The 18973-nt window shown below is 41.9% G+C and overlaps 2 protein-coding genes across 2 annotated transcripts in view; one reads left to right on the forward strand and one right to left on the reverse strand.

Annotated features, from left to right (window-relative positions):
• The window catches only part of BASP1 (brain abundant membrane attached signal protein 1), a 51731-nt gene extending 39521 nt beyond the window's left edge, over window positions 1–12210 (forward strand). The window contains exon 2 of the mRNA XM_080578625.1: window positions 10587–12210. Within this exon, the coding sequence (XP_080434751.1) occupies window positions 10596–11330 (735 nt within the window). The 5' untranslated portion in view covers window positions 10587–10595 and the 3' untranslated portion in view covers window positions 11331–12210. The remainder of the gene's footprint in view (window positions 1–10586) is intronic.
• MYO10 (myosin X) overlaps window positions 1–18973 on the reverse strand; it is a 552927-nt gene that overhangs the window by 294737 nt on the left and 239217 nt on the right. The gene's annotated exons all lie outside the window — the stretch shown is intronic.

An 18973-nucleotide genomic window follows, 5' to 3' on the forward strand; every position in this document is an offset into this window, starting at 1 on the left:
GGCAGACACTGTGTGTTTTGGAAAGAAGGACTTGCAGTGCCCTCATGAACACCGCCATGTGCACCGCAGCAGCGAGCGCTGCGCCAGGTGTGTGGCGGCTTGCCTTGGCTCCTTGTTCCCTTCCTCGACACAGCATGACTGTAGGGTCGCCTGCTGCAGTCAGGAATGGCAGCTTGTGTTTGGAAAAGGAAAACAAAACTGGGAATCACAGAACCCCAGAATCACAGAATATGCTGGGTTGGAAGGGATCCAAAAGAATCATGCAGTCCATCTCCTGGATCTACACAGGACCACCCAAAAATCAGACCCTCTGTCTGAGAGCATTGTCCAGATGCTTCTTGAACTCTGTCAGGCTCAGTGACGTGACCTCTTCCCTGTGAAGCCTGTCCCAGTGCCCGTCCACTCTCTGGCTGCAGAACCTTTTCCTAACACCCAGCCTGACCCTCCCCTGTCCCAGCTCCATGCCGTTCCCTCGGGTCCTGTTGCTGTTCCCAGAGAGCAGAGCTCAGCGCCTGCCCCTCTGCTACCCTTGTGAGGAAGCTGCAGGCTGCCATGAGGCCTCCTCTCAGCCTGCTCTGCTCTGGGCTGAGCAAACAAAGGGACCTCAGCCACTCCTCATATGTCTTGCCCTCTAGACCCTTCACAATCCCTGTAGCCCTCCTTTGGACACTCTCTAATAGTTACATTGCTCTTATACGGTGGTGCCCAAAACTGTACACAGTTCTCAAGGTGAGGCCCCACCAGTACAGAGCAGAGCAGGACAATCCCTTCCCTCGACCAGCTAGCAGTGCTGTGCCTGATGCACCCCAGGACACAGCTGGCCCTTTTGGCTGCCAGGGCACACTGTTGATTTATAATCAATTGGATTTGGTTCACAATTATAAATGTGGTTTCACTGCCTGTAGTGAGGGTGTCATGCGAACATAAAAAGGAAAATATATGGCCTGAAGATTGTTGTGACCCATCATAGGTCTGAATTGTCAGTTAAGAGTCCTATTCCCAGCTGTAGCATGTTTCCTTACAGCTGGGGCATATACCTAGCACTGTTTCCAGTGAGCAGCCTAGAGATGGGAAAGAAAGAAGAATTTGACAATCACATTGGAGAATCCATTTTCAAAAAAACCTGGTAGTTCCAATATTTCAAACTGAATGTATCCATTTATTGTTGTATACTGTAATTTATATTCTAAGGACTGTTTCAAATTTGATTGAAACTAGTTTGACCAGTTAAATGGGCATTAAAGTAATAAAGTTTTTTAAAGTATGGAATGTTAAGCGGATATAATGTAAATGTAGATCCCCATAAATAACTATCTTCAGTGACAGTTCCATAGTTTAATACTCTAAGGTGCTTTTTAAAAAGTTAATGTGGTTGTCCATGTCCTTGCTAAGGAAATGGCAGGTAACTTTTCTATTTATGCAAACAGTAGCTGGGATCCTTTGTTATTGAAAGAAACATTCAGATGAGGATCATATAATATATATATATATAAATTTTTTTTTTCTGGTAGCTGTGCTCTGGTATAGAAACCATGAATTTGAAAAGCCACGTGCCTCATACTGCATGTTTAGTATAAGGCTGCATGTTCTTTGTTCAGGATGAGGCTAGAGATACATAAGTGATAGGCTTTACACTTGAAAAAAATTTGGTTTCCCAGCATACAGTCCCTCCAGGATGGAGGTTTTCGCACACCTGCTTTTCACCAAGATTGTAGTGTGGAGGAGGCAAATGTTTTCTTTGCTTACTAGCATCTGACTGTTACAGTTGTAGGCACCCAAAATGGCTCAGGGGTCTGTAAGCCAAGCATGGCAATATATTTGTGGTACTGACATCTGTAATGGAGATAATGCTGAAGGGACATGTTTTGAGTAAAATGCAAATTGGAAGGAAATTCTCCTGTTATCTAGGCTTTTATCACTTTGTGTGTTTTTGTAGTTAGACATGGTGGTGGTGCCTAAAGTATTTGAGGGAAACAAAAAGTGGCTCGCCATAATTGGAATAATATGTGTGGAATCTCACCTCTCCCTCTGCCGTGAGCACTCTTGGGCCCTGAACAGTTTGAAAGATGTGGGTAATCAGCACCTCTGAAATTTGCATCATTTCCTACTTAGGAACATAAATCTAGGATACAGATTAGAAAGCTTTGGCTAGTGTAACATATGTATTAAACTGCTTCTTGGGGAGTCATACATGAAAACTGAAGTGATGTTGCAAGTTGAAATGGATAAGGAGGAGGCATGTACTTTTATTTTTGGCTTATTCTTTCAGGTTAGTTTTGAAGCCTGCAAACTTTCTACAGGAGGTGCTGTAAAATTAATCTCAGTCTCTGCAAAACAGGTGTTTACAGCAGAGTTCCTTCTTCCAAGTATGTGCCTAACAATAGTGTGATTAGGATCTTGGTCTGGGGCAGGCTGACTTTTGACTGCATGTGTGTATCTGCATGAGCATGTCTGTACACTGCTTTTTTTGTTTGACAGAGAGAATATATGCAGGTAATCTGAATATGGGAGAAATGCTTTGAACATGAGCTAGGTCTCAAGCCTGTAGAAAGGCTGGTAGACTGAATGGGACAGATGAGGCAAATAAAAATGGATGGAAGCATTTTTAATTTCATCAATTGGAGCATTGAACAAACTGAAAGCAAGACTAAGCAACGCATACGCTACAGTTAAAATAATCTACTTTGTGCGTCTTCTGTGTTGCTTGATTTTTAATATGACTTGCATTTCTGTATAAACAATGCAAAATAGGCTTGGAGGTGCTGCCAGAGATGAAACTGGAGGCACTGGCAATTGTATCTGTGCTGCTGGGCAGTGCATTGTTGTGTTGGATCACTGAAAAAACAGATGTGGCAAAACCAGTGAGGTTCTGATTTGAAACCTGCAATTGGAAAGTATCAAATAATGTTAATACTAAAACAGATCAGCTAGGGACAAGTGTATAAGGAGAACTGGGGTAATGCTATTTCTGTCCATATTAGCTGGTCTGATAGAATCACAGAATCATTTAGGTTGGAAAAGACCTCTAAGATCACCAAGTCCAACCTTTAACCTTGCACTGCCAAGTCTACCACTACACTGTGTCCCTAAGCACCACATCTACATGTCTTTTAAATACCTCCAGGGGTGGTGACTCCACCACTTCTGTGGGCAGCCTGTTCCAATGCCTCACAACCGTTTCAGTGAAGAAATGTTTCCTAATATCCAAACTAAACCTCCCCTGGCACAACTTGAGGCTATTTCCTCTTGTCCTATCCCCTGTGGCGTGGGAGAAGAGACCGACACCCACCTTGCTGCAGCCTCCTTTGAGGTAGTTGTAGAAAGTGATAAGGTCTCCCCTGAGCCTCCTTTTCTTCAGACTAAACAACCCCAGGTCCTCCAGCCGCTCCTCATTAGACTTGTTCTCTAGACCCATCACCAACTTCATTGCCCTTCTTTGGCCAGGCTCCAGCACCTCAATGCCCTTGTAGTGAGGGGCTGAATATAGATGGACAATCACTTCCCTGGTGCTGCTGGCCACACTATTCCTGACACAAGCCAGGATGCTGTTGGCCTTCTTGGCCACCTGAGCACACTGCTGGCTCATATTGAGCTGGCTATCGACCAATACCCCCAGGTCCCTTTCTGACGGGCAACTTTCCAGCCACTCTTCCCCAAGTCTGTATCACTGCATGGGGTTGCTGTGCCCCAAGTGCAGGACCCAGCACTTGGCCTTGTACTTGGCCTCATACAGTTGGCCTTGGTTCATCGCTCCAGCCTATCCAGATCCTCCTGCAGAGCCCTCCAATGCGCGAGCAGATCAACACTCATGCCCAACTTGGTGTCATCGGCAAACTTACTGAGGGTGCACTTTATCCCCTCATGCAGATCACTGATAAAGATATTAAAGAATATAGAAAATAGAAAATGTGATTTTTGCCTACAAAGCACAGCCTTGCCTGGGGTGAGTAGGAGTTTGCACATAGCAGAGCATCTTTTCCATGCTGCTTATGGACTTGGGAAGGCATGGCACCTTAGTCCATGTTCTGCTCATGTTTTCTAGATGGCTTTGTAGCTGGGGAAGCTAAGGGTGTAACAGCTTAAAGAAATTACATGTACTGCATTCGGGAGCCAGCTGCAACAGAGCAGCTCTGCATCATGTCTTCATACAGTGCGCAGCTCAGTATTGCACAAGTGGCATTAATAAAGGGTGACACATGCAGAGACTACCTAATACAGCACCTTGATGTGTTTGTTTCTGCAGAAGCTCCTAATTCTAAAGTAGTGTTGGTGTCTGACCAGAGTCAGTCAGAGCGGTGGACCTTCAGTAGGTATGCACCTCCATGGTCTTCAGCTGTAGAGTCCTCCAAGTGAGGAGGGCTACGTCCAAAGTCTTAGATAGCTGCTTTCAATGTAATCCATGAAATCTTCATCGCTTTTTGATCAAATAATTGATAGATTTTTTTAATTTATTTTATTTTTAGGAATTCTGCCTAGCTAGCTAGCAAAGATGAATTATGCATGTAAAGTACTTGTGGTTTCAGGTTGATGATAATATGAGTAGATAATTTTGGCAAAGCCTTTGCCTGTGACGAATCTGCTGATCTTCATTACTATTCTGTTCCTGGAAAAATGGGTTCCTAACTGATGGATTAAAACGTACCTCAGAGCCCAAGTATTTCACATGAATCTTAGTAACTCTCAGGTACAAATTTTTAATTTGCTCACTAAATAATCATCATATGTTTATGAAATTTTCTGATAACTCATTATACTTTTCAAGTGAACCAGTTACTCATGTACGAGTTGTTAAATAACCAGACACAATTTCATATCAGCCTGCAGTGTGCTTAAATTATTATAAGCCTCATAATGGCTATCTGTTATAAATGCTCATAATTCACATATGTTAATGATAAATGGCCAATATTTAAAAGGTACATTGTCCTTCCCATTTTTCTGTGGTATACGTGTCCCCAAGAATTTTAAAAGAACTTAGAAATTAAAGTTCTTCATAAAAAAAAAAAAAAAAAAAAGCTTGGCAATACAACTTCTTAGGGTTCTTCTACTGGCTGCCTATTAGAAGAAAACAGGGCAGTAACAAAACTGGCATTGGCATTTTTTTAAATATCAAAGTCAGACAGTCATGTGAGCACAATTTCTGTGTTTTAAGCATTCACTGTTCTTTTACTCTATGCTCCTTCACTAGATCTTGAGGTTCATAAGGCTTTGGAGGCACAGTAGTTACAGGCCTGTGCACAAACCGAGGAAAGGAGAAAAGATTATCAGTGGTCAGCAAAGGAAACAACACAGACTGGTTACACGCTCCCCGAGCACCAAGCTGAGATGTTCCCAGTGTCCTGTCATGCATCTCGCAGCAATAAACATGCTGAATCGCTAAGTTTTAAGGACTGTAACAACCATAACATGTGGAGACCACAGGTCGTGCATGCATCTAATGAGCCAATATCTTGTTATGTTCAGATGCGTGAAGCTGCTGTCACAGACCTGCAGGTGTGGCGTTGCTTCAGCTGCCTACTCTCCAGGAGAGGAGAGGAGAAAAAGAAAAGTCACTATTACTGAGCTGTGAAGAGGGTTGAACCTGAGTGAGACCTAGCATTTCTGCTTTGTTAATTCCAAGTAATGGCAGAGGAAAAAGAAGATTTGTGAGGGTAGTTGAGAAAGAACAGAGAAGCAGGGCTTTGTGGCTGGACGCAGGGCTAGTGAATCAAATTCTATATAGGGGTTTGCTACAGACATCTTCTAAAATTAACCTGGTAAACTGGTTGTCTGGGTCTGGTGAGTTAGGATACTGTGTGGATGTGTAAGGGGAAACATGAAATTGTTCTGCATATCTTAAGAAGTAGTAAGTTTTCAAAAATCTTTTGAAATTTATACTTGAAAGTCCCTTATTTCTCTAAGTCCCCATATAAATAACCCTTTGTAAAAACTTCCATTGTTTTTTCAAAACAGAAGTGTAAAGCAAATCAATGAAGTAACAGGGCTGCAAAGCTTTCTTCAAGATCTTTTTATTTATTTTGAGTAGTTGGTGCTGGAACACTTTCTGGGATTGGTATTTCCTTTGGTTTGGGTTGTTGAAATCCTGCCTTGGGAGGGATGTGCATTTTACAGCTCCTGTCTGCAGGTGATGTGAGATAACTCATGCTCAGGAACTGGCTTGCATCAGGGCTACTTTCGACGGACCAGCCGCACACACCTGCACTGCACTGAAGGCAGCAGGACTTCAGAAGATACCTACTGCCTTCCTGAACTGTATTTTTTTGGAGGTGGACTGAGCTCCCCACACTTCATGTGAAGTTAAGCATGAGCTTTGGAAGGTTAGCTTTGCCAGTCATGTGGTGGTCCCTTCCTGATGTGCTGTTTTCTGCACTGAGGGTGAGGGTGACAGCTTGTCCTCCTCCTCTGTCCATTCTTGGGAGAGCCAGACCCTTTCATGGCATGTGGAAGTGTTTGCTAAATGAAATTTTTGGAATGTTGCATACGCTTAAGAAATCTACCTGAGCAGACAAATCATTACTGACAGAAGAGAGAAAGAAAGAGGATAATTCTAGGAATTTACTCATTATAGAAGCACAATCTGAAGTATAAAACTTGGAAATAATATTTTCTGTCCTGAACTGTACGAATGCGTGTGTTCTGTGTTCCAGGGACTCATTGCCATCCTATCAGCTTAGTCTTCACCCATAAAATTTGAAATGATCTGTGAATTCTTCTTGCTGTGCTATGGTCTTATGGATATTAAGTCTTCTTTTTTGACACTATTATCCCAGGAAATCCTGATTATCATAAATGTTCAATTTTTGAAGGGCTTAACATGCTCAAGGTGAGCTGTAGATGTGATATTTTGTAATGCAAATACTGCCAGATTATTTCTTCTGTACAATAAGAAAGATAACCTGTGCAAGCTCTCCATTCTTTTCCTGCTTTCTGGAGGAGAATGGAAACTTCAGGATGAGCAGAATGGCCAGCAGCTCTTAGGAACTCAAGAAATCCTTGTTCCTGTTGTAGAAGTTCTCTCTAGTGTTCACTGGGTCTGTTTCTTGCTCCCTGGGAAGAGCACAACAGGTGAAGAACATTAAATATGCAGATGAAGTCTCTTGTAACTTTGATGTGTTGCATTGAACTGTGCTCTTCAGAAGTACTGGTCTGCCAGCGGGTTCCTCAAAGTTGCCTGAAAATAACCAATATATTGCAACCACTTATATCACGGCTGCTTCTAGACTGTCTCCAGACCTTTTCCTGTCAAGTAGTGAAGAGGCAGAGCCATCAAATCCTGTGCCATTTTGCAGGAAAGGTGCTCAGCACCAAAATTTTTGAGGATCCTTGTTTTGGATGTGCTTATTGCAAAGTGTTTTGCACTCAGCTGGTAGCTGCTAGAGCTGGGAGCCACTACATGACTGCAGTAAGTAGTACAAGGAACTGAAGGTATACTGGGCTTTGAATAGTTGGAGACAATTTATCTTTTTTTTCATGGTCTTTCATTCACCTTTTTTTTTTTTTTCAGATGTTGTCATTCTCCTTTTTGTTAGATTGTAGCCCTTTTTTCAGGGAGGAAGGAAAAAGTCCTCCCTCTTGCAAATGTTAGTATATAGGCAGTAATGCAGGTTGTATTTAGCACCATATGCATACAGGCCTTAGTGGTTTAAAGCAGTTTGCAATTTCACTTGTGAGACACTTCACTGAGACATTTCTTCAGGGAGTTTTTTCTTTAAATAAAATGTCACTGTAGCATATTTTTTTTTCTCTCTCCCTTGATCTTTTTCTTTTTTTTTTTTCTTTTTAAAATTTTTTTTCCTTTCTCTCTCCCCCTCCCTCTCGCCTTTTTTTTTACTCTGAATGCCTGGTTTCATACACCCAACACTGTTCAGACAACCAAGTGACCCAATTGCCAGCAAAGCTGAGTGACTTGGATGAAGAGATTAAAACTGGTGCCTTACACTTTAGATAGGATGATCATTCCTTGTGAATAAATTCAGGAGGGACTTGGCATTCTGCTTTCATATGGCACCAGGCAAGATTAGCCCTGCAAGAATACTCAGCACAGTCACAGAGATGGTTACGTGGCTTGGTCTGTGTGCTAGGTTTCTTCCAGGTACAGCTGGCTTTAATTTCAAAATACTTTTAAGGTCTGCTTTCTGTCTGCTGCACCCTGTGACTTTTTGCGCTGGACAGTGCAGAGCTGTCCTTCAGGCAGGGTTAAGGTGGGACAGGGAGTCACAGTGGAGCACTTTTTTTTTTTTTTTTTTTCTGGAGAACATGACAGGGGAGCCTGGATATGCTACTGGGGACTGGGAGAGGAGGAGGAGGAGGATTTGGTGTTCAGATACAGGGGAAGGGAACATCACGCCATTGTTACCTGCAGGGCTGGCCTATAACCCTGATGATTGCTAGGATTTTGCATGATAGCCTGGTATAGCTGCAATGAAGGCTTTTAAAAAGGGAGATTTAGGATTCAGTGTCACAAGGAGCAAATCTGTTCTGTTATAAAGTAGTTGAAACTGCGCTGGAAGGTGGCAGTCCATTTGCAACTGTAAATATTTACTAATAGAGCATAATGATAGTCTCTGAACCTCTTCCGTATCTTCTGCTCCACTGTCTGGAGCCAGCTGGCTGCGATGCAAATTGAGACACAGCGATTTCACAGCATACCTCTGAGCAAAGACAGTGCATGTTTCTTTTCATAGTCTGGGAGCACTTGTCTCATATGCTTGCTTCTCTGCTTATTAAAGGTCCTTTGGCATATGCATTCTGTAGCCAGCTCTATCTGCAGTTAAAAGCTTTCTGTGGAGAAAGAAATAAATCATAGTGAGTTACTACACAAGAAATAGCAAAATCTGGAAAAATACAGAAGACGCAGCAAATGAAATTATGCTCGCAGTATCTGGGCTTTGCTGGGAAACAAATACAGGCTCAATTAGGGATTGCAGATTGGGATGCACACATGACTTCAGTATAAATCTCTGATCCCGCTGACTTGCAAAAGCCCTTTCAATTTTTTTTTTTGGTTGTAACTATACATAAACAATAAGCTGAAACAATTTTTATGGAGTATCAGAAAGTCTAGATAACAAACTAATGTCTGTAGCCTGCCCCTAAATACATAAAAAACTGGTTCTGCCTTGAAGGTAGAGATTAGGTTGCTCAAGTGCAGCTCTGTGGAAGTTAATCCTTTTAGTCGTGTTACCCATAAAATCCCCAACAACAAAGTAGGGTTTAAGCAATGTTAGGTTACCATTTTGCAGGGCTGTGTGCTGACCCTTCAACAATATTTGCAAATTATTATTCTCCTTGAGACCTGAAATCAGACAGTTCTCTGCTGATCATAATTTCTCATTTTTGCCCAAGACATGTGGAAGGTCTGCTCTTGGGCTGTGCCTGTGCCTTGTACCAGTGAAGGTGGTACAAGGCACAGTGAAGTTCACAAGGCACAAGTTCACAGCAGGTGAACTGTTGAGAGGCAGACAGTTCTTGGTGGCATTTAAAGTAATTTACTATACAGCCTTCTATGAGCTCTCGTATGAATTTTTACTGGTCTGTATTCATGAATTTTGCAAGTGTGTGAAAAAATATAGGGCCTACAAGACTATGTGCCTTGGAAAAACAGAAAATTAGAATGATTGAGCTCCACTTGGAGAAGCTCATAAACACTTGTTTGGCAGTACTTAAAAAAATTACCTTCTCCACTGTTTTCAAATGGCATGAAACCATGAGATTATGTTTTTATTTGTTGAGTCTGTTGTTGAGTCTGAATGATATATTTGTTTTAATATCAGGAGCGTATTTTTTAGGCAATTGTAGGGATTTTCAAGTTCATGAATGAAACAATGTATCTGTAAGCATCTCCTGCTTTAATAGGCAGAGTTTGCTCGAAGTACTCTGAAAGATGTTGTATATTCTTAGCTGAGACTCGCACACGCAGGATATGTAAATGCCAATATGGTTACACATGTGCTCAATGTGTGCAGCCATATCATTTCTTTTAAGCAGCAGAACTGTGTACCCGGTCACTTCTGATGCTTGAAAACCTTGAGCAGAGGCCACAAAGCACGTGCCCGTCTCTCCCCATCTCTTTTATTGCACGATACCACATAGGACGCACAGCTCAGGGGTTCCCCTGTTGCTTTAGCTGCCTTATCAAGGGGCAGAGGGCTTGCTGTAGTTCGGGCTCCGTGTTTCTCATCTGTACCCGTTCCACTGTGTGGGGCTGTGAGGGACCGGCTTCCTCATGCTGCATCCCTTTCTCAGGGTGGAAGGGGTTGCAGTATATGCTACTCCTCCACCATCCTGTCCCTCCCTTGCCTTGCTCATAAGGGTAGTTAGGGTTGGAGGGACTCTGGGATAGACTGATCGTAAGGGACGGGGCAGAGTGGGGCCTGGGGACCGCGGTGCTGTAGGGCTGGAGGCTCGGCAGCAGTAGTGCTCGGCAGGCTCAGTGTGCTCAGCTGCTAGTGCCTGACCAGACGGATGTTGTCCTCTTTTCCAGAGACTGAAATTTCCCTCTTGCACTTCAGCTGATCTGCTTTTTGTTTCTCTCAGCGGTAAACACTGCATTTTGGGTAACCACCTCTTTCTCTTTTCCATTACAGAACTCCAGAATGGGAGGCAAACTGAGCAAGAAGAAGAAGGGGTACAGTGTCAATGATGAAAAAGCTAAAGACAAAGACAAGAAGGCTGAAGGAGCAGCAGCTGAGGAAGAGGAGACTCCAAAGGAGGCTGAGGATGCCCAGCAAACTACAGAGACCACAGAAGTGAAGGAGAACAACAAGGAGGAGAAGGGCGAGAAGGATTCTCAGGTCGCTGCCAATAAGACGGAAGAAAAAGAAGGGGAGAAAGAGAAAACAGTGACCCAGGAAGAAACCCAGAAAGCAGAACCAGAGAAGTCAGAGGCTGTTGTCGATGCGAAAGTAGAGCCGCAGAAGAACAACGAACAGGCACCCAAGCAAGAGGAGCCAACTGCAGCCTCTGCTCCTGCTGCCAGTAGTGAAGCACCCAAAACCTCTGAGCCTAGCAGCGATGCAAAAGTTTCTCAGCCTTCAGAAGCCACAGCTCCCAGCAAAGCAGATGACAAGAGCAAAGAAGAAGGGGAAGCCAAAAAGACTGAGGCTCCCGCAACGCCTGCAGCCCAAGAAACTAAAAGCGAAGTGGCCCCAGCTTCAGACTCAAAACCTAGCAGCAGCGAGGCTGCACCTTCTTCCAAGGAGAGCGCGGCAGCCACAGCAGCACCTAGTTCCACTGCCAAGGCCTCGGACCCTGCAGTCCCACCAGAGGAAGCGAAACCTTCTGAAGCCCCAGCGACTAATTCGGATCAAACCATAGCAGTGCAAGATTAAATTGGACAGCCTATTGAAACAACCACTTAAAACAACCTGTGTCTTTTTTTTTATTTTTTCAGCTATACTAACTCGTTTCAGATCTGAAATAACAATAAGTATTGCCCAGAAATAAAAGGAAAAAAAAAGTGAAAAGGATGTCCCATCAAGTTGGGAGGGAGGGAGGGGGGAGAATCCAAATAGTATTTTTGTGGGGAAATATCTAATATACTTTCTGCCAACTTGACACAAGTCCTGCATTAAAAAAAAAAAAAGTAAAATAGATGGATGTCTGAAAGTACAGCACATCTTTTGTATCTGAACTGCTGTAAATGCATTCCACCAATGTATCAAAATCTTCTTTTTGTTCTGTAATGGGGTTTGGGAGTGATGCGTTTGATTCTGCCCACTGGGTTTGTGCCAAGGCAATCAGATCTTTATGAAAGCAGTATTTTCTGTGTTTTTTTTTTTTTTAATTTTATTTACAGCCTTTCTTATTTTGATATTTTTTTAATGCAGTGGATGAATGCCAGCTTTCAGACAAAACCCACTTAGCTGTCCACATATTTCTCAATGCCAATCCTCCAATTCTTCCTCTCCAAATATTTTTTGGGAGTAAAAAGCATTCTCATCCTACTTAGCCTACCTAGATTTCTCATGACGAGTTAATGCATGTCCGTGGTTGGGTGCACCTGTAGTTCTGTTTATTGGTCAGTGGAAATGAAAAAGTCTGCGTTCATTGCAGTTCCAGTTTCTCTTCCATTCTGTGTCACAGACACCAACACACACTCATTGGAAAACAAATGAAAAAACAAAATGTACAATGGATGCATTGAAATTATATGTAATTGTATAAATGGTGCAACAGTAATAAAAGTTAAATAATTTAAAAAATATAAAAGTGTAAAGACTGATTAAATCTTCACTTTCACCTCTTAGGAATTTGGCGAAGGAAATCCTTACATCCAGAGCAAAAGTGTTACATCTGGGGCTGCTCATTCACTTATTTATAGCAAAGCAGAAGTAAACAAAGTGCCATCAGCCTCATGATCCTAGAAACATGCTGCCATAAACTGCTTCAGCAGCCACAAGCATTCACAGGTGGGGTTGGAAGTGGCAAATGAACAGCATCTCTCATACGTGTTTTATTCCAGGCAAAGCAGAAATGCCTCATGCCTGCCTTAACATGTAGAAAAAATGCTCTCTTGCTCTCTCACTATTTTAAAGAGCCAGAGGTATGCTGACTGGGCTTTAACTGGGAGTAAGGCAGTGGATTTGATAAAATGATCTCTTAAGACAAGGCAATTACGTTTAATCCTAGTCCTATTAAAATATTCTTAGTGCTGATACACTTTGTTCTTTTTCCCATTGCCATTGTGGAGAAGATGAAATGCAGCTGTCACAAGAGGCCATTTCTGTTTATTTCAAATACAGCTACCCTTCTGTAGCTGAGCAGAGTTTAGCCTAGTATAAACAACATTCTTCAATAGTTTTGCCTGTTTGCCCCATTTTTATTCAGCAGAACAGATAACTGTAGTTTCTGCTGAGTGGTGTCCTTGCTGGATATGGACAAAGATTTCAGTGTGGAGCCCAGAATTCACAAAACTGGTTAAAGCAGCATATTGAGTCCGTCCATCAAAAAGCTCTTGAGCTGAGCAGAGGTTCTGAGAGAATTGAGCAACGGAAAACAGAAACACAGCTTGTACACATAACAAAGGGATGAGTGTCCTTGTATTTGGTAAATAAGGGAAGTGGTGTTTAAAAATGATATAAAATATTTCACATATTCTCCTTCCATGCGGTGAGGATGATTCGCTTTACAGACTCCCATAGTTCTTATCCTTTATTTCGGTCAGAAATTTGGGGTTCTTATTTTGTTCTGGAGATACTGATGTGCATTGGTGCACCCATGGAAAGCTTATTGGAACAGGCAGGTCTGGTGGTTTCAGATCAGGCCAAACACTTGCATGAATCTGGCAAGACCATCAAGCTTTTGCGTCCTTAATGAAAAGGAGCCAATTTCCTGCATAATATGTCAAAATAAAGTGGATTCTTTTGCACAAAGATCAGTACTCTGGCTTAAAAACAAACAAACAAACAAAAAAGCAACAGGTTTCTCAGATGAAAGAGCTGAAGCCCTGTATGGGGCTAGGCAGATAACACATTCACTGTACATTACCAAGCTTTGTGCTTGCTGTCACAGTCTTCAGCATCCTTGTGAGGCCAAGTCTGCGGCTTTCTTGCAAACCTTTGAGAGCCCTCTGCCATCGCTTTCTGGTGAATGTGTGTCCCGGAGAGGGAGAACTTCTGTCCAGGACTCCCCCATGAATTTCACGAGAGAAGTCCAGGATGGAGTGGAGGTGTGCAGGGATCCTGCAGCATTTTGAGGTGGTGTAGTACTGAACCAACCTGACGCCGATGGGACTGGATCAACGCTCTTTGCCTTTGGGCTGGAAGGGGTTGCCCGTGGAGAAGAGGTATGTAAGTTGTTTGTGGGGATGGTACACAAATGTGCCTACTGACAGTATCACACCTTGGCTGATACCACACCCATCCACTTTAAATACAATTTGCAAAGCAGCGCTCAGTTTCTACTAGTAAAATAGATGACATTCAACATCAGCCTTTTTGTCTATTGAAATGTCTTCAGTTGGCATGCTTAGACTTGGTGAAAAGGTCTTGAATGTAGTCTTACTTTAATTCTCTGAGGCAATTTAAAATATCCCTGTGCTCCATAGCTGCCTCCAAACCCAGACTTTTTTTGCAGTGGTTGACAGCAAAATCTTAACATACATGCTGCAGTTCTCAGAACCTGCTTATCGGTGGAATTTTCTTCCTGATGCTGTCAATAGTGCAAAGGGATGTCATCCCAAGTGACTGGAAATCACTAGCAAGCAGGTAAAGAAGTAGGCATGTGTGTTTGGGAAGCTGAGAGGCAAGGCAACCAAAACCTGATGCAATTAAATGCTCAGTTTTCTCAAAAACTTAGAAGTAAAGTTGCCATATAATGTTTTTAATTCTTTTAGTCATAGAGGGGGTTGCAACACAGGTCTTGTCACAATATTTATAACACTTTGTGTGCACCTGTTAGTGCAGAGGCTTAGACCATTGTTCCACAGTGCTGCTGATCTGTACCTACATATACAAGGAAAGAAAACACCTCTGTTCAAAGAGCTTATGAATTAAGCAGCATGATGGGTTAATAGAAATGTGAAGCATGTTTCTTGCCTGAAGTGGCATGAAAAGAGACTGGAGTCCTGCTTTTCTTCACCTCAGTCCAGTAGCTCATCTCTGAGATCCTCCTTTTCTGAGCTATAATTACTCTTCAATAACAGAAAAAATATGTGAAGGGTACTGAGCTATCAGGCATGTTAATGCTTTGAGCCTAAGCACATTGCAGATAACCTCAAAGACCCAGCCCTTTTGTGAAAGCATGCCAAAGGAATACACAACTCAGCCCTGGGAAAGAACCTTTGCTATTGTTTAAAGCCCCTGCAGAGAGATGTTTGCAAGGTCTCCCTTGTTTTCCCTTGGAGACCGTCGAGAATTTCTTGCTGTCCCTTCCACAACAGGAAGGTCAGTCCATTGGCCTCACTCACACGTTCACAGCAGTTGATGTTAAACAGAGAGCAACTTAACCTTTACTTTTTGGCTTGCTTGTTTGTTTCTTACTGTATTTGAAATATACCTGCTGGCATTTTGATAATGACATTTTGAGATGGAAAAACAACTGAAATTATGTTAAGATACTGAATAATGAAATAGCCACCTCAGAGCAATGCTTACCATGTGCCCTGAAGCTCGTTTCTGTGCATTGATTTATGCGTCCATACAGGATAGACACCTCTGTGAAGCAAGAGTAAATACAACACTGCAGGCTGCATCGGTGTCCTGTGTGACGGCATGTCTGGGTGTGTGAGTACAGGAATGCTGGTACCTAGGGAGTCACAGGCTTCCCAGGGGGGGCTCCCCGTGTTTCAGCACTTACCTGCAGAGGGTCAGGGCTCTGTCCCACCTGGAGGTTGCCTTCTCCAGGTCAGCTTGAACTCCAGCTTGATTCCATTGTACTGAACTGAGTTTGAAGCGGGTGGAGGGAATCGAGCCTTCAGTCTTGCTTCTGGAACAGCTTATCACTAAATTGAATTTTCATGAATTTATACTTATTTAGCAAAACTGAGAGTGTGTCAAAGAAATACCTCAGATTTGTTGCCAGTGCTGCAGAAAGCATTTTCTCACAGTACGATTTTTCAGTACACTTACTGTTATATTTTTTTGCTGTATCCTTGCACTGAATTCATAGTCTTCAAGGATTTTAAAAATATATATTTTTTAATGTTAGTGGCTTGGTTTTCTCTTGTTTTTTGGGGTCATGTTTTTTTTCTGTATCAAACTCTTCTTCTGTCACCACATTTATCCCGAGTCTGGTTTGGTTGACTTTCTGCCTTTCGTTTCCATTTTTTTTTTTTTAACATCCTGTTGTATATTTAACCTCCACACCATATTTCATGCAATAAGAATGCATATCAGCTCTTGAGCAGCCAGATTTGGAAATCATGGCTCTCCAGTCATGGGAAAAGGACAGCGTAAGGAACAGCAGCATACATGCATTTTCCTTCACTGCTGTCACAAAGATTTTTACTTCAGGACCTGGCAGAGCTTTACTTGCTGCATTTATCATGGTGAGCTCAATTCCTGGTCACAGAGTCAGGTAAGCAGGAGAGCATTTTTTTAAAATTGTTTTGTTGTTGTTGTTTTGGGGGAAGGGGGTATGTCAAAATACAGCCACAGGAATTGGGACACAGGGCTTGTGACCCAAACTTTTGGTTTCCTGGAGAACGCATTGTTATATCTTAACTGGCCGCTACAAGGTTACTGAGTCTCTCTCAACTTCTTGTTGTCAGCACACTTGTCCCTCTTACAGCATATTTACTTGTGTCGGCAATAAATATTAATTCCAGTACTTCCTCTCATGGATGTCTAAATGGATTCCCTTCATCCTTAGCTGGTCTTCCCTCCGCAGTGTAAGTCCTACACCTCTGAGAGTCTCTCAGTACACCAGGAAGCTTACTGAGTTTCTCGATGACTTCTTCATGGACTTGGCTTGATCAAGATGACTTTATTTTGAGGTTGTTCAGTCAAGTGAAGTGCAGATCTGATTGAGCTCCAACTTTATTCCACTTACTAAGAAAAATTTCGAAGGCTTTACATGATGATTCTGTTGAGGACAATGTGAGACCTTCCCACAAGGCCTACCAATCTGTTATTTGGAACATCATCAGGTTGTTGCAAAATGAGTGACTTGCTAAACATCATTGCCAGTTCAGCTGGCCAGTAACATTAAGTTAACACTTGGGAATATTCAACATTCAGTCTCAAGTGAGATGTAAACAAATCATACTGGGCTCACTACAAGGACAGATTAGAGCTGTTCACATTAGGATGTGGAGAAGTAATAGAAATTTTTTTTTCCTTTCACTCAGTTGCAGCCAGTTCAGAAAACCAATGTGACACAGGATTATCTCTCTAGATAGTATTTTGACTTTGGGAATGGGGCAGACATGGCAAAGCTCATAGCAGCTAGATTAAGTAGTATGAGCCATAAACTAGAGGTCTTAAAACTTAGCAGTTAGTACTTTAAAACTTAAAGCTGAGTGGTAGATATTTTAATCACAAGCTACATGGCTCCCCTGAGAAGGTAGGCTACCAGAGACACCCTGTATGGCAGGAAGCCAACTGCTAGGCTTGTGTCTACCAGTGGCTTTCACTTTTAGCACTCCCTTTACTTTATCCCTGTTTTATTGGCTTTCTACCAGTTTTGGGTTTATTATGTGTTAATAATAGAGAATAATGTACTTTAATGACAGACCATACTGATGCTCCATTAATAATATATTTCTGACTTTTTGATTTTATTCATTTTAATTTTATTTATTTATTTATTTATTTTGGTAGAGTTTGGCAGAATTCCAGACTGGGTCTGTAAAAAAACTATGTATTTACCAAGTAGAATATGAACTGACCTGGTAGAAATGAAAAGTTGGAAAAAAAATTATATCACTGGAAATTGGTGCAAGCCTGAAAGAGCAAACCCTTTATTCTGCAGTGGTCTGGGATTCTGAAATGTCTCACTGTAAGCTAAAAGACCCTATGAAGATTTAAAAAGATATCACGTCTGTGCGCCAAATGCATTGTTGGTTTAAGCTCTGCTGCTCTGTCCAATTATTTGAACTTTATCAACTGTACATCATTATTATTTTTTATTTTTAATAAAAGGGAGCATTTCCAAGCTAGCATTTTTGTTTCAAAAGGCAAACAACAGTAATTCTTAATGACTACATTGCAAAGGAAAATTTCAATCCCATTAAACCTTGAATAACCTTTCCCAGTACAAGTTCTGCCGCTACTTAGGAATCTTTTCCAACATTTTGTTTAAAAGAAAAGTTTCCTGATAGACAGTTTTTCAAGGACACATTCATGAAAGCAAATCTTTATAGTTTAACTTTTGAAGATAAGCTAAATAGTTGGTCTAGTTGAGTTTGGCCACTCACCTCAGGATAAGGAGAGAAAATCTGGAACATGGGAGGCCAGCCCATCAGCTGGCAAAATCAATAAAGTTCCGTTGAACATCATGAAACACCTTTTATTTGCAGTTATTTAACACAAATTTGAAAAACTAATTATTAGCAATAGAATGTCACATAATAACAGGTAGCATTGCATGGTTGGATGTGAGACAATTAAGCTGTTAGCTTTAGTGTTAACCTGGTAACAGATAGATTTGGATTTGAATGGAAGCAGTGTGTGAATACTAATCAGGAATGTAATGTAAGTTCTGAACCAGTATATTTCAAGTATTAATCAAAGACTAGGTAGTCAGTTCTTATGAATGTTTCACTGGGCTTCTGTAAGACAAGTGGGCAGCATAAGGATCAGCACATTTCTATATATGCACAGAAAGAAGGAATGGAGAAAAAAATAATGGTATCAGGAGTGGTATACACATTTTAATAAGTGTTCAATTAATGCTAGTGCATCAGGCTGCACTTAAATATACCGGGCTTGAATTTTACCCTACAACAAGTTTTGATGTTCTAGCTCAGCTGTTTCACACACATGTTGGACCAGCTTTTGGGGTGAGATTTGAAAAGCAGCTCTGAACTGCTCTTCACTGCACTGCCCTTGTCTGTGTATCACAGCTGTGCCTGACCTAGCATCCCCGGTTTAATCTGCCAGGACTAACTACATCAGCAGGGCTCTGAGCATCTGAAGAAAGGGAAGCAGAAACACTGGACAGGAATCATGTGGTTATAGATGTAGCTCCCTTAAGGTGGGAGAATGGGAAACCCTGTGAAAGTCTTCCACATCTTCTATGGTTCCGTGATGACCACAGATTGTCCCAGTGAGAATTGTTTTCTTTCAGCTGAATAAGTAGAAGTTAGACTATATCTGCTTTCATGGAATAATAATTCATTCTAGATTGCCTTCAGCAGGTCTAAGGGCAGTACAAAGCATGGTTCAGTCTTAAACAAACCCCTTGATGCTGTATTTCAATCACTGCAGACTGTTACTCTGGGATACTGAATATTCCCTTTTTAAATAGAGTTTGGAAGTGTTGTCTGAGTGCCTAGAATGAAAAAGAAATAATTTTTTCATTACTTTCTTTA

This window comes from Anser brachyrhynchus (genome assembly GCF_964034855.1).
Source record: "Anser brachyrhynchus genome assembly, chromosome: 2".
Taxonomy (NCBI): Eukaryota; Metazoa; Chordata; class Aves; order Anseriformes; family Anatidae; genus Anser; species Anser brachyrhynchus.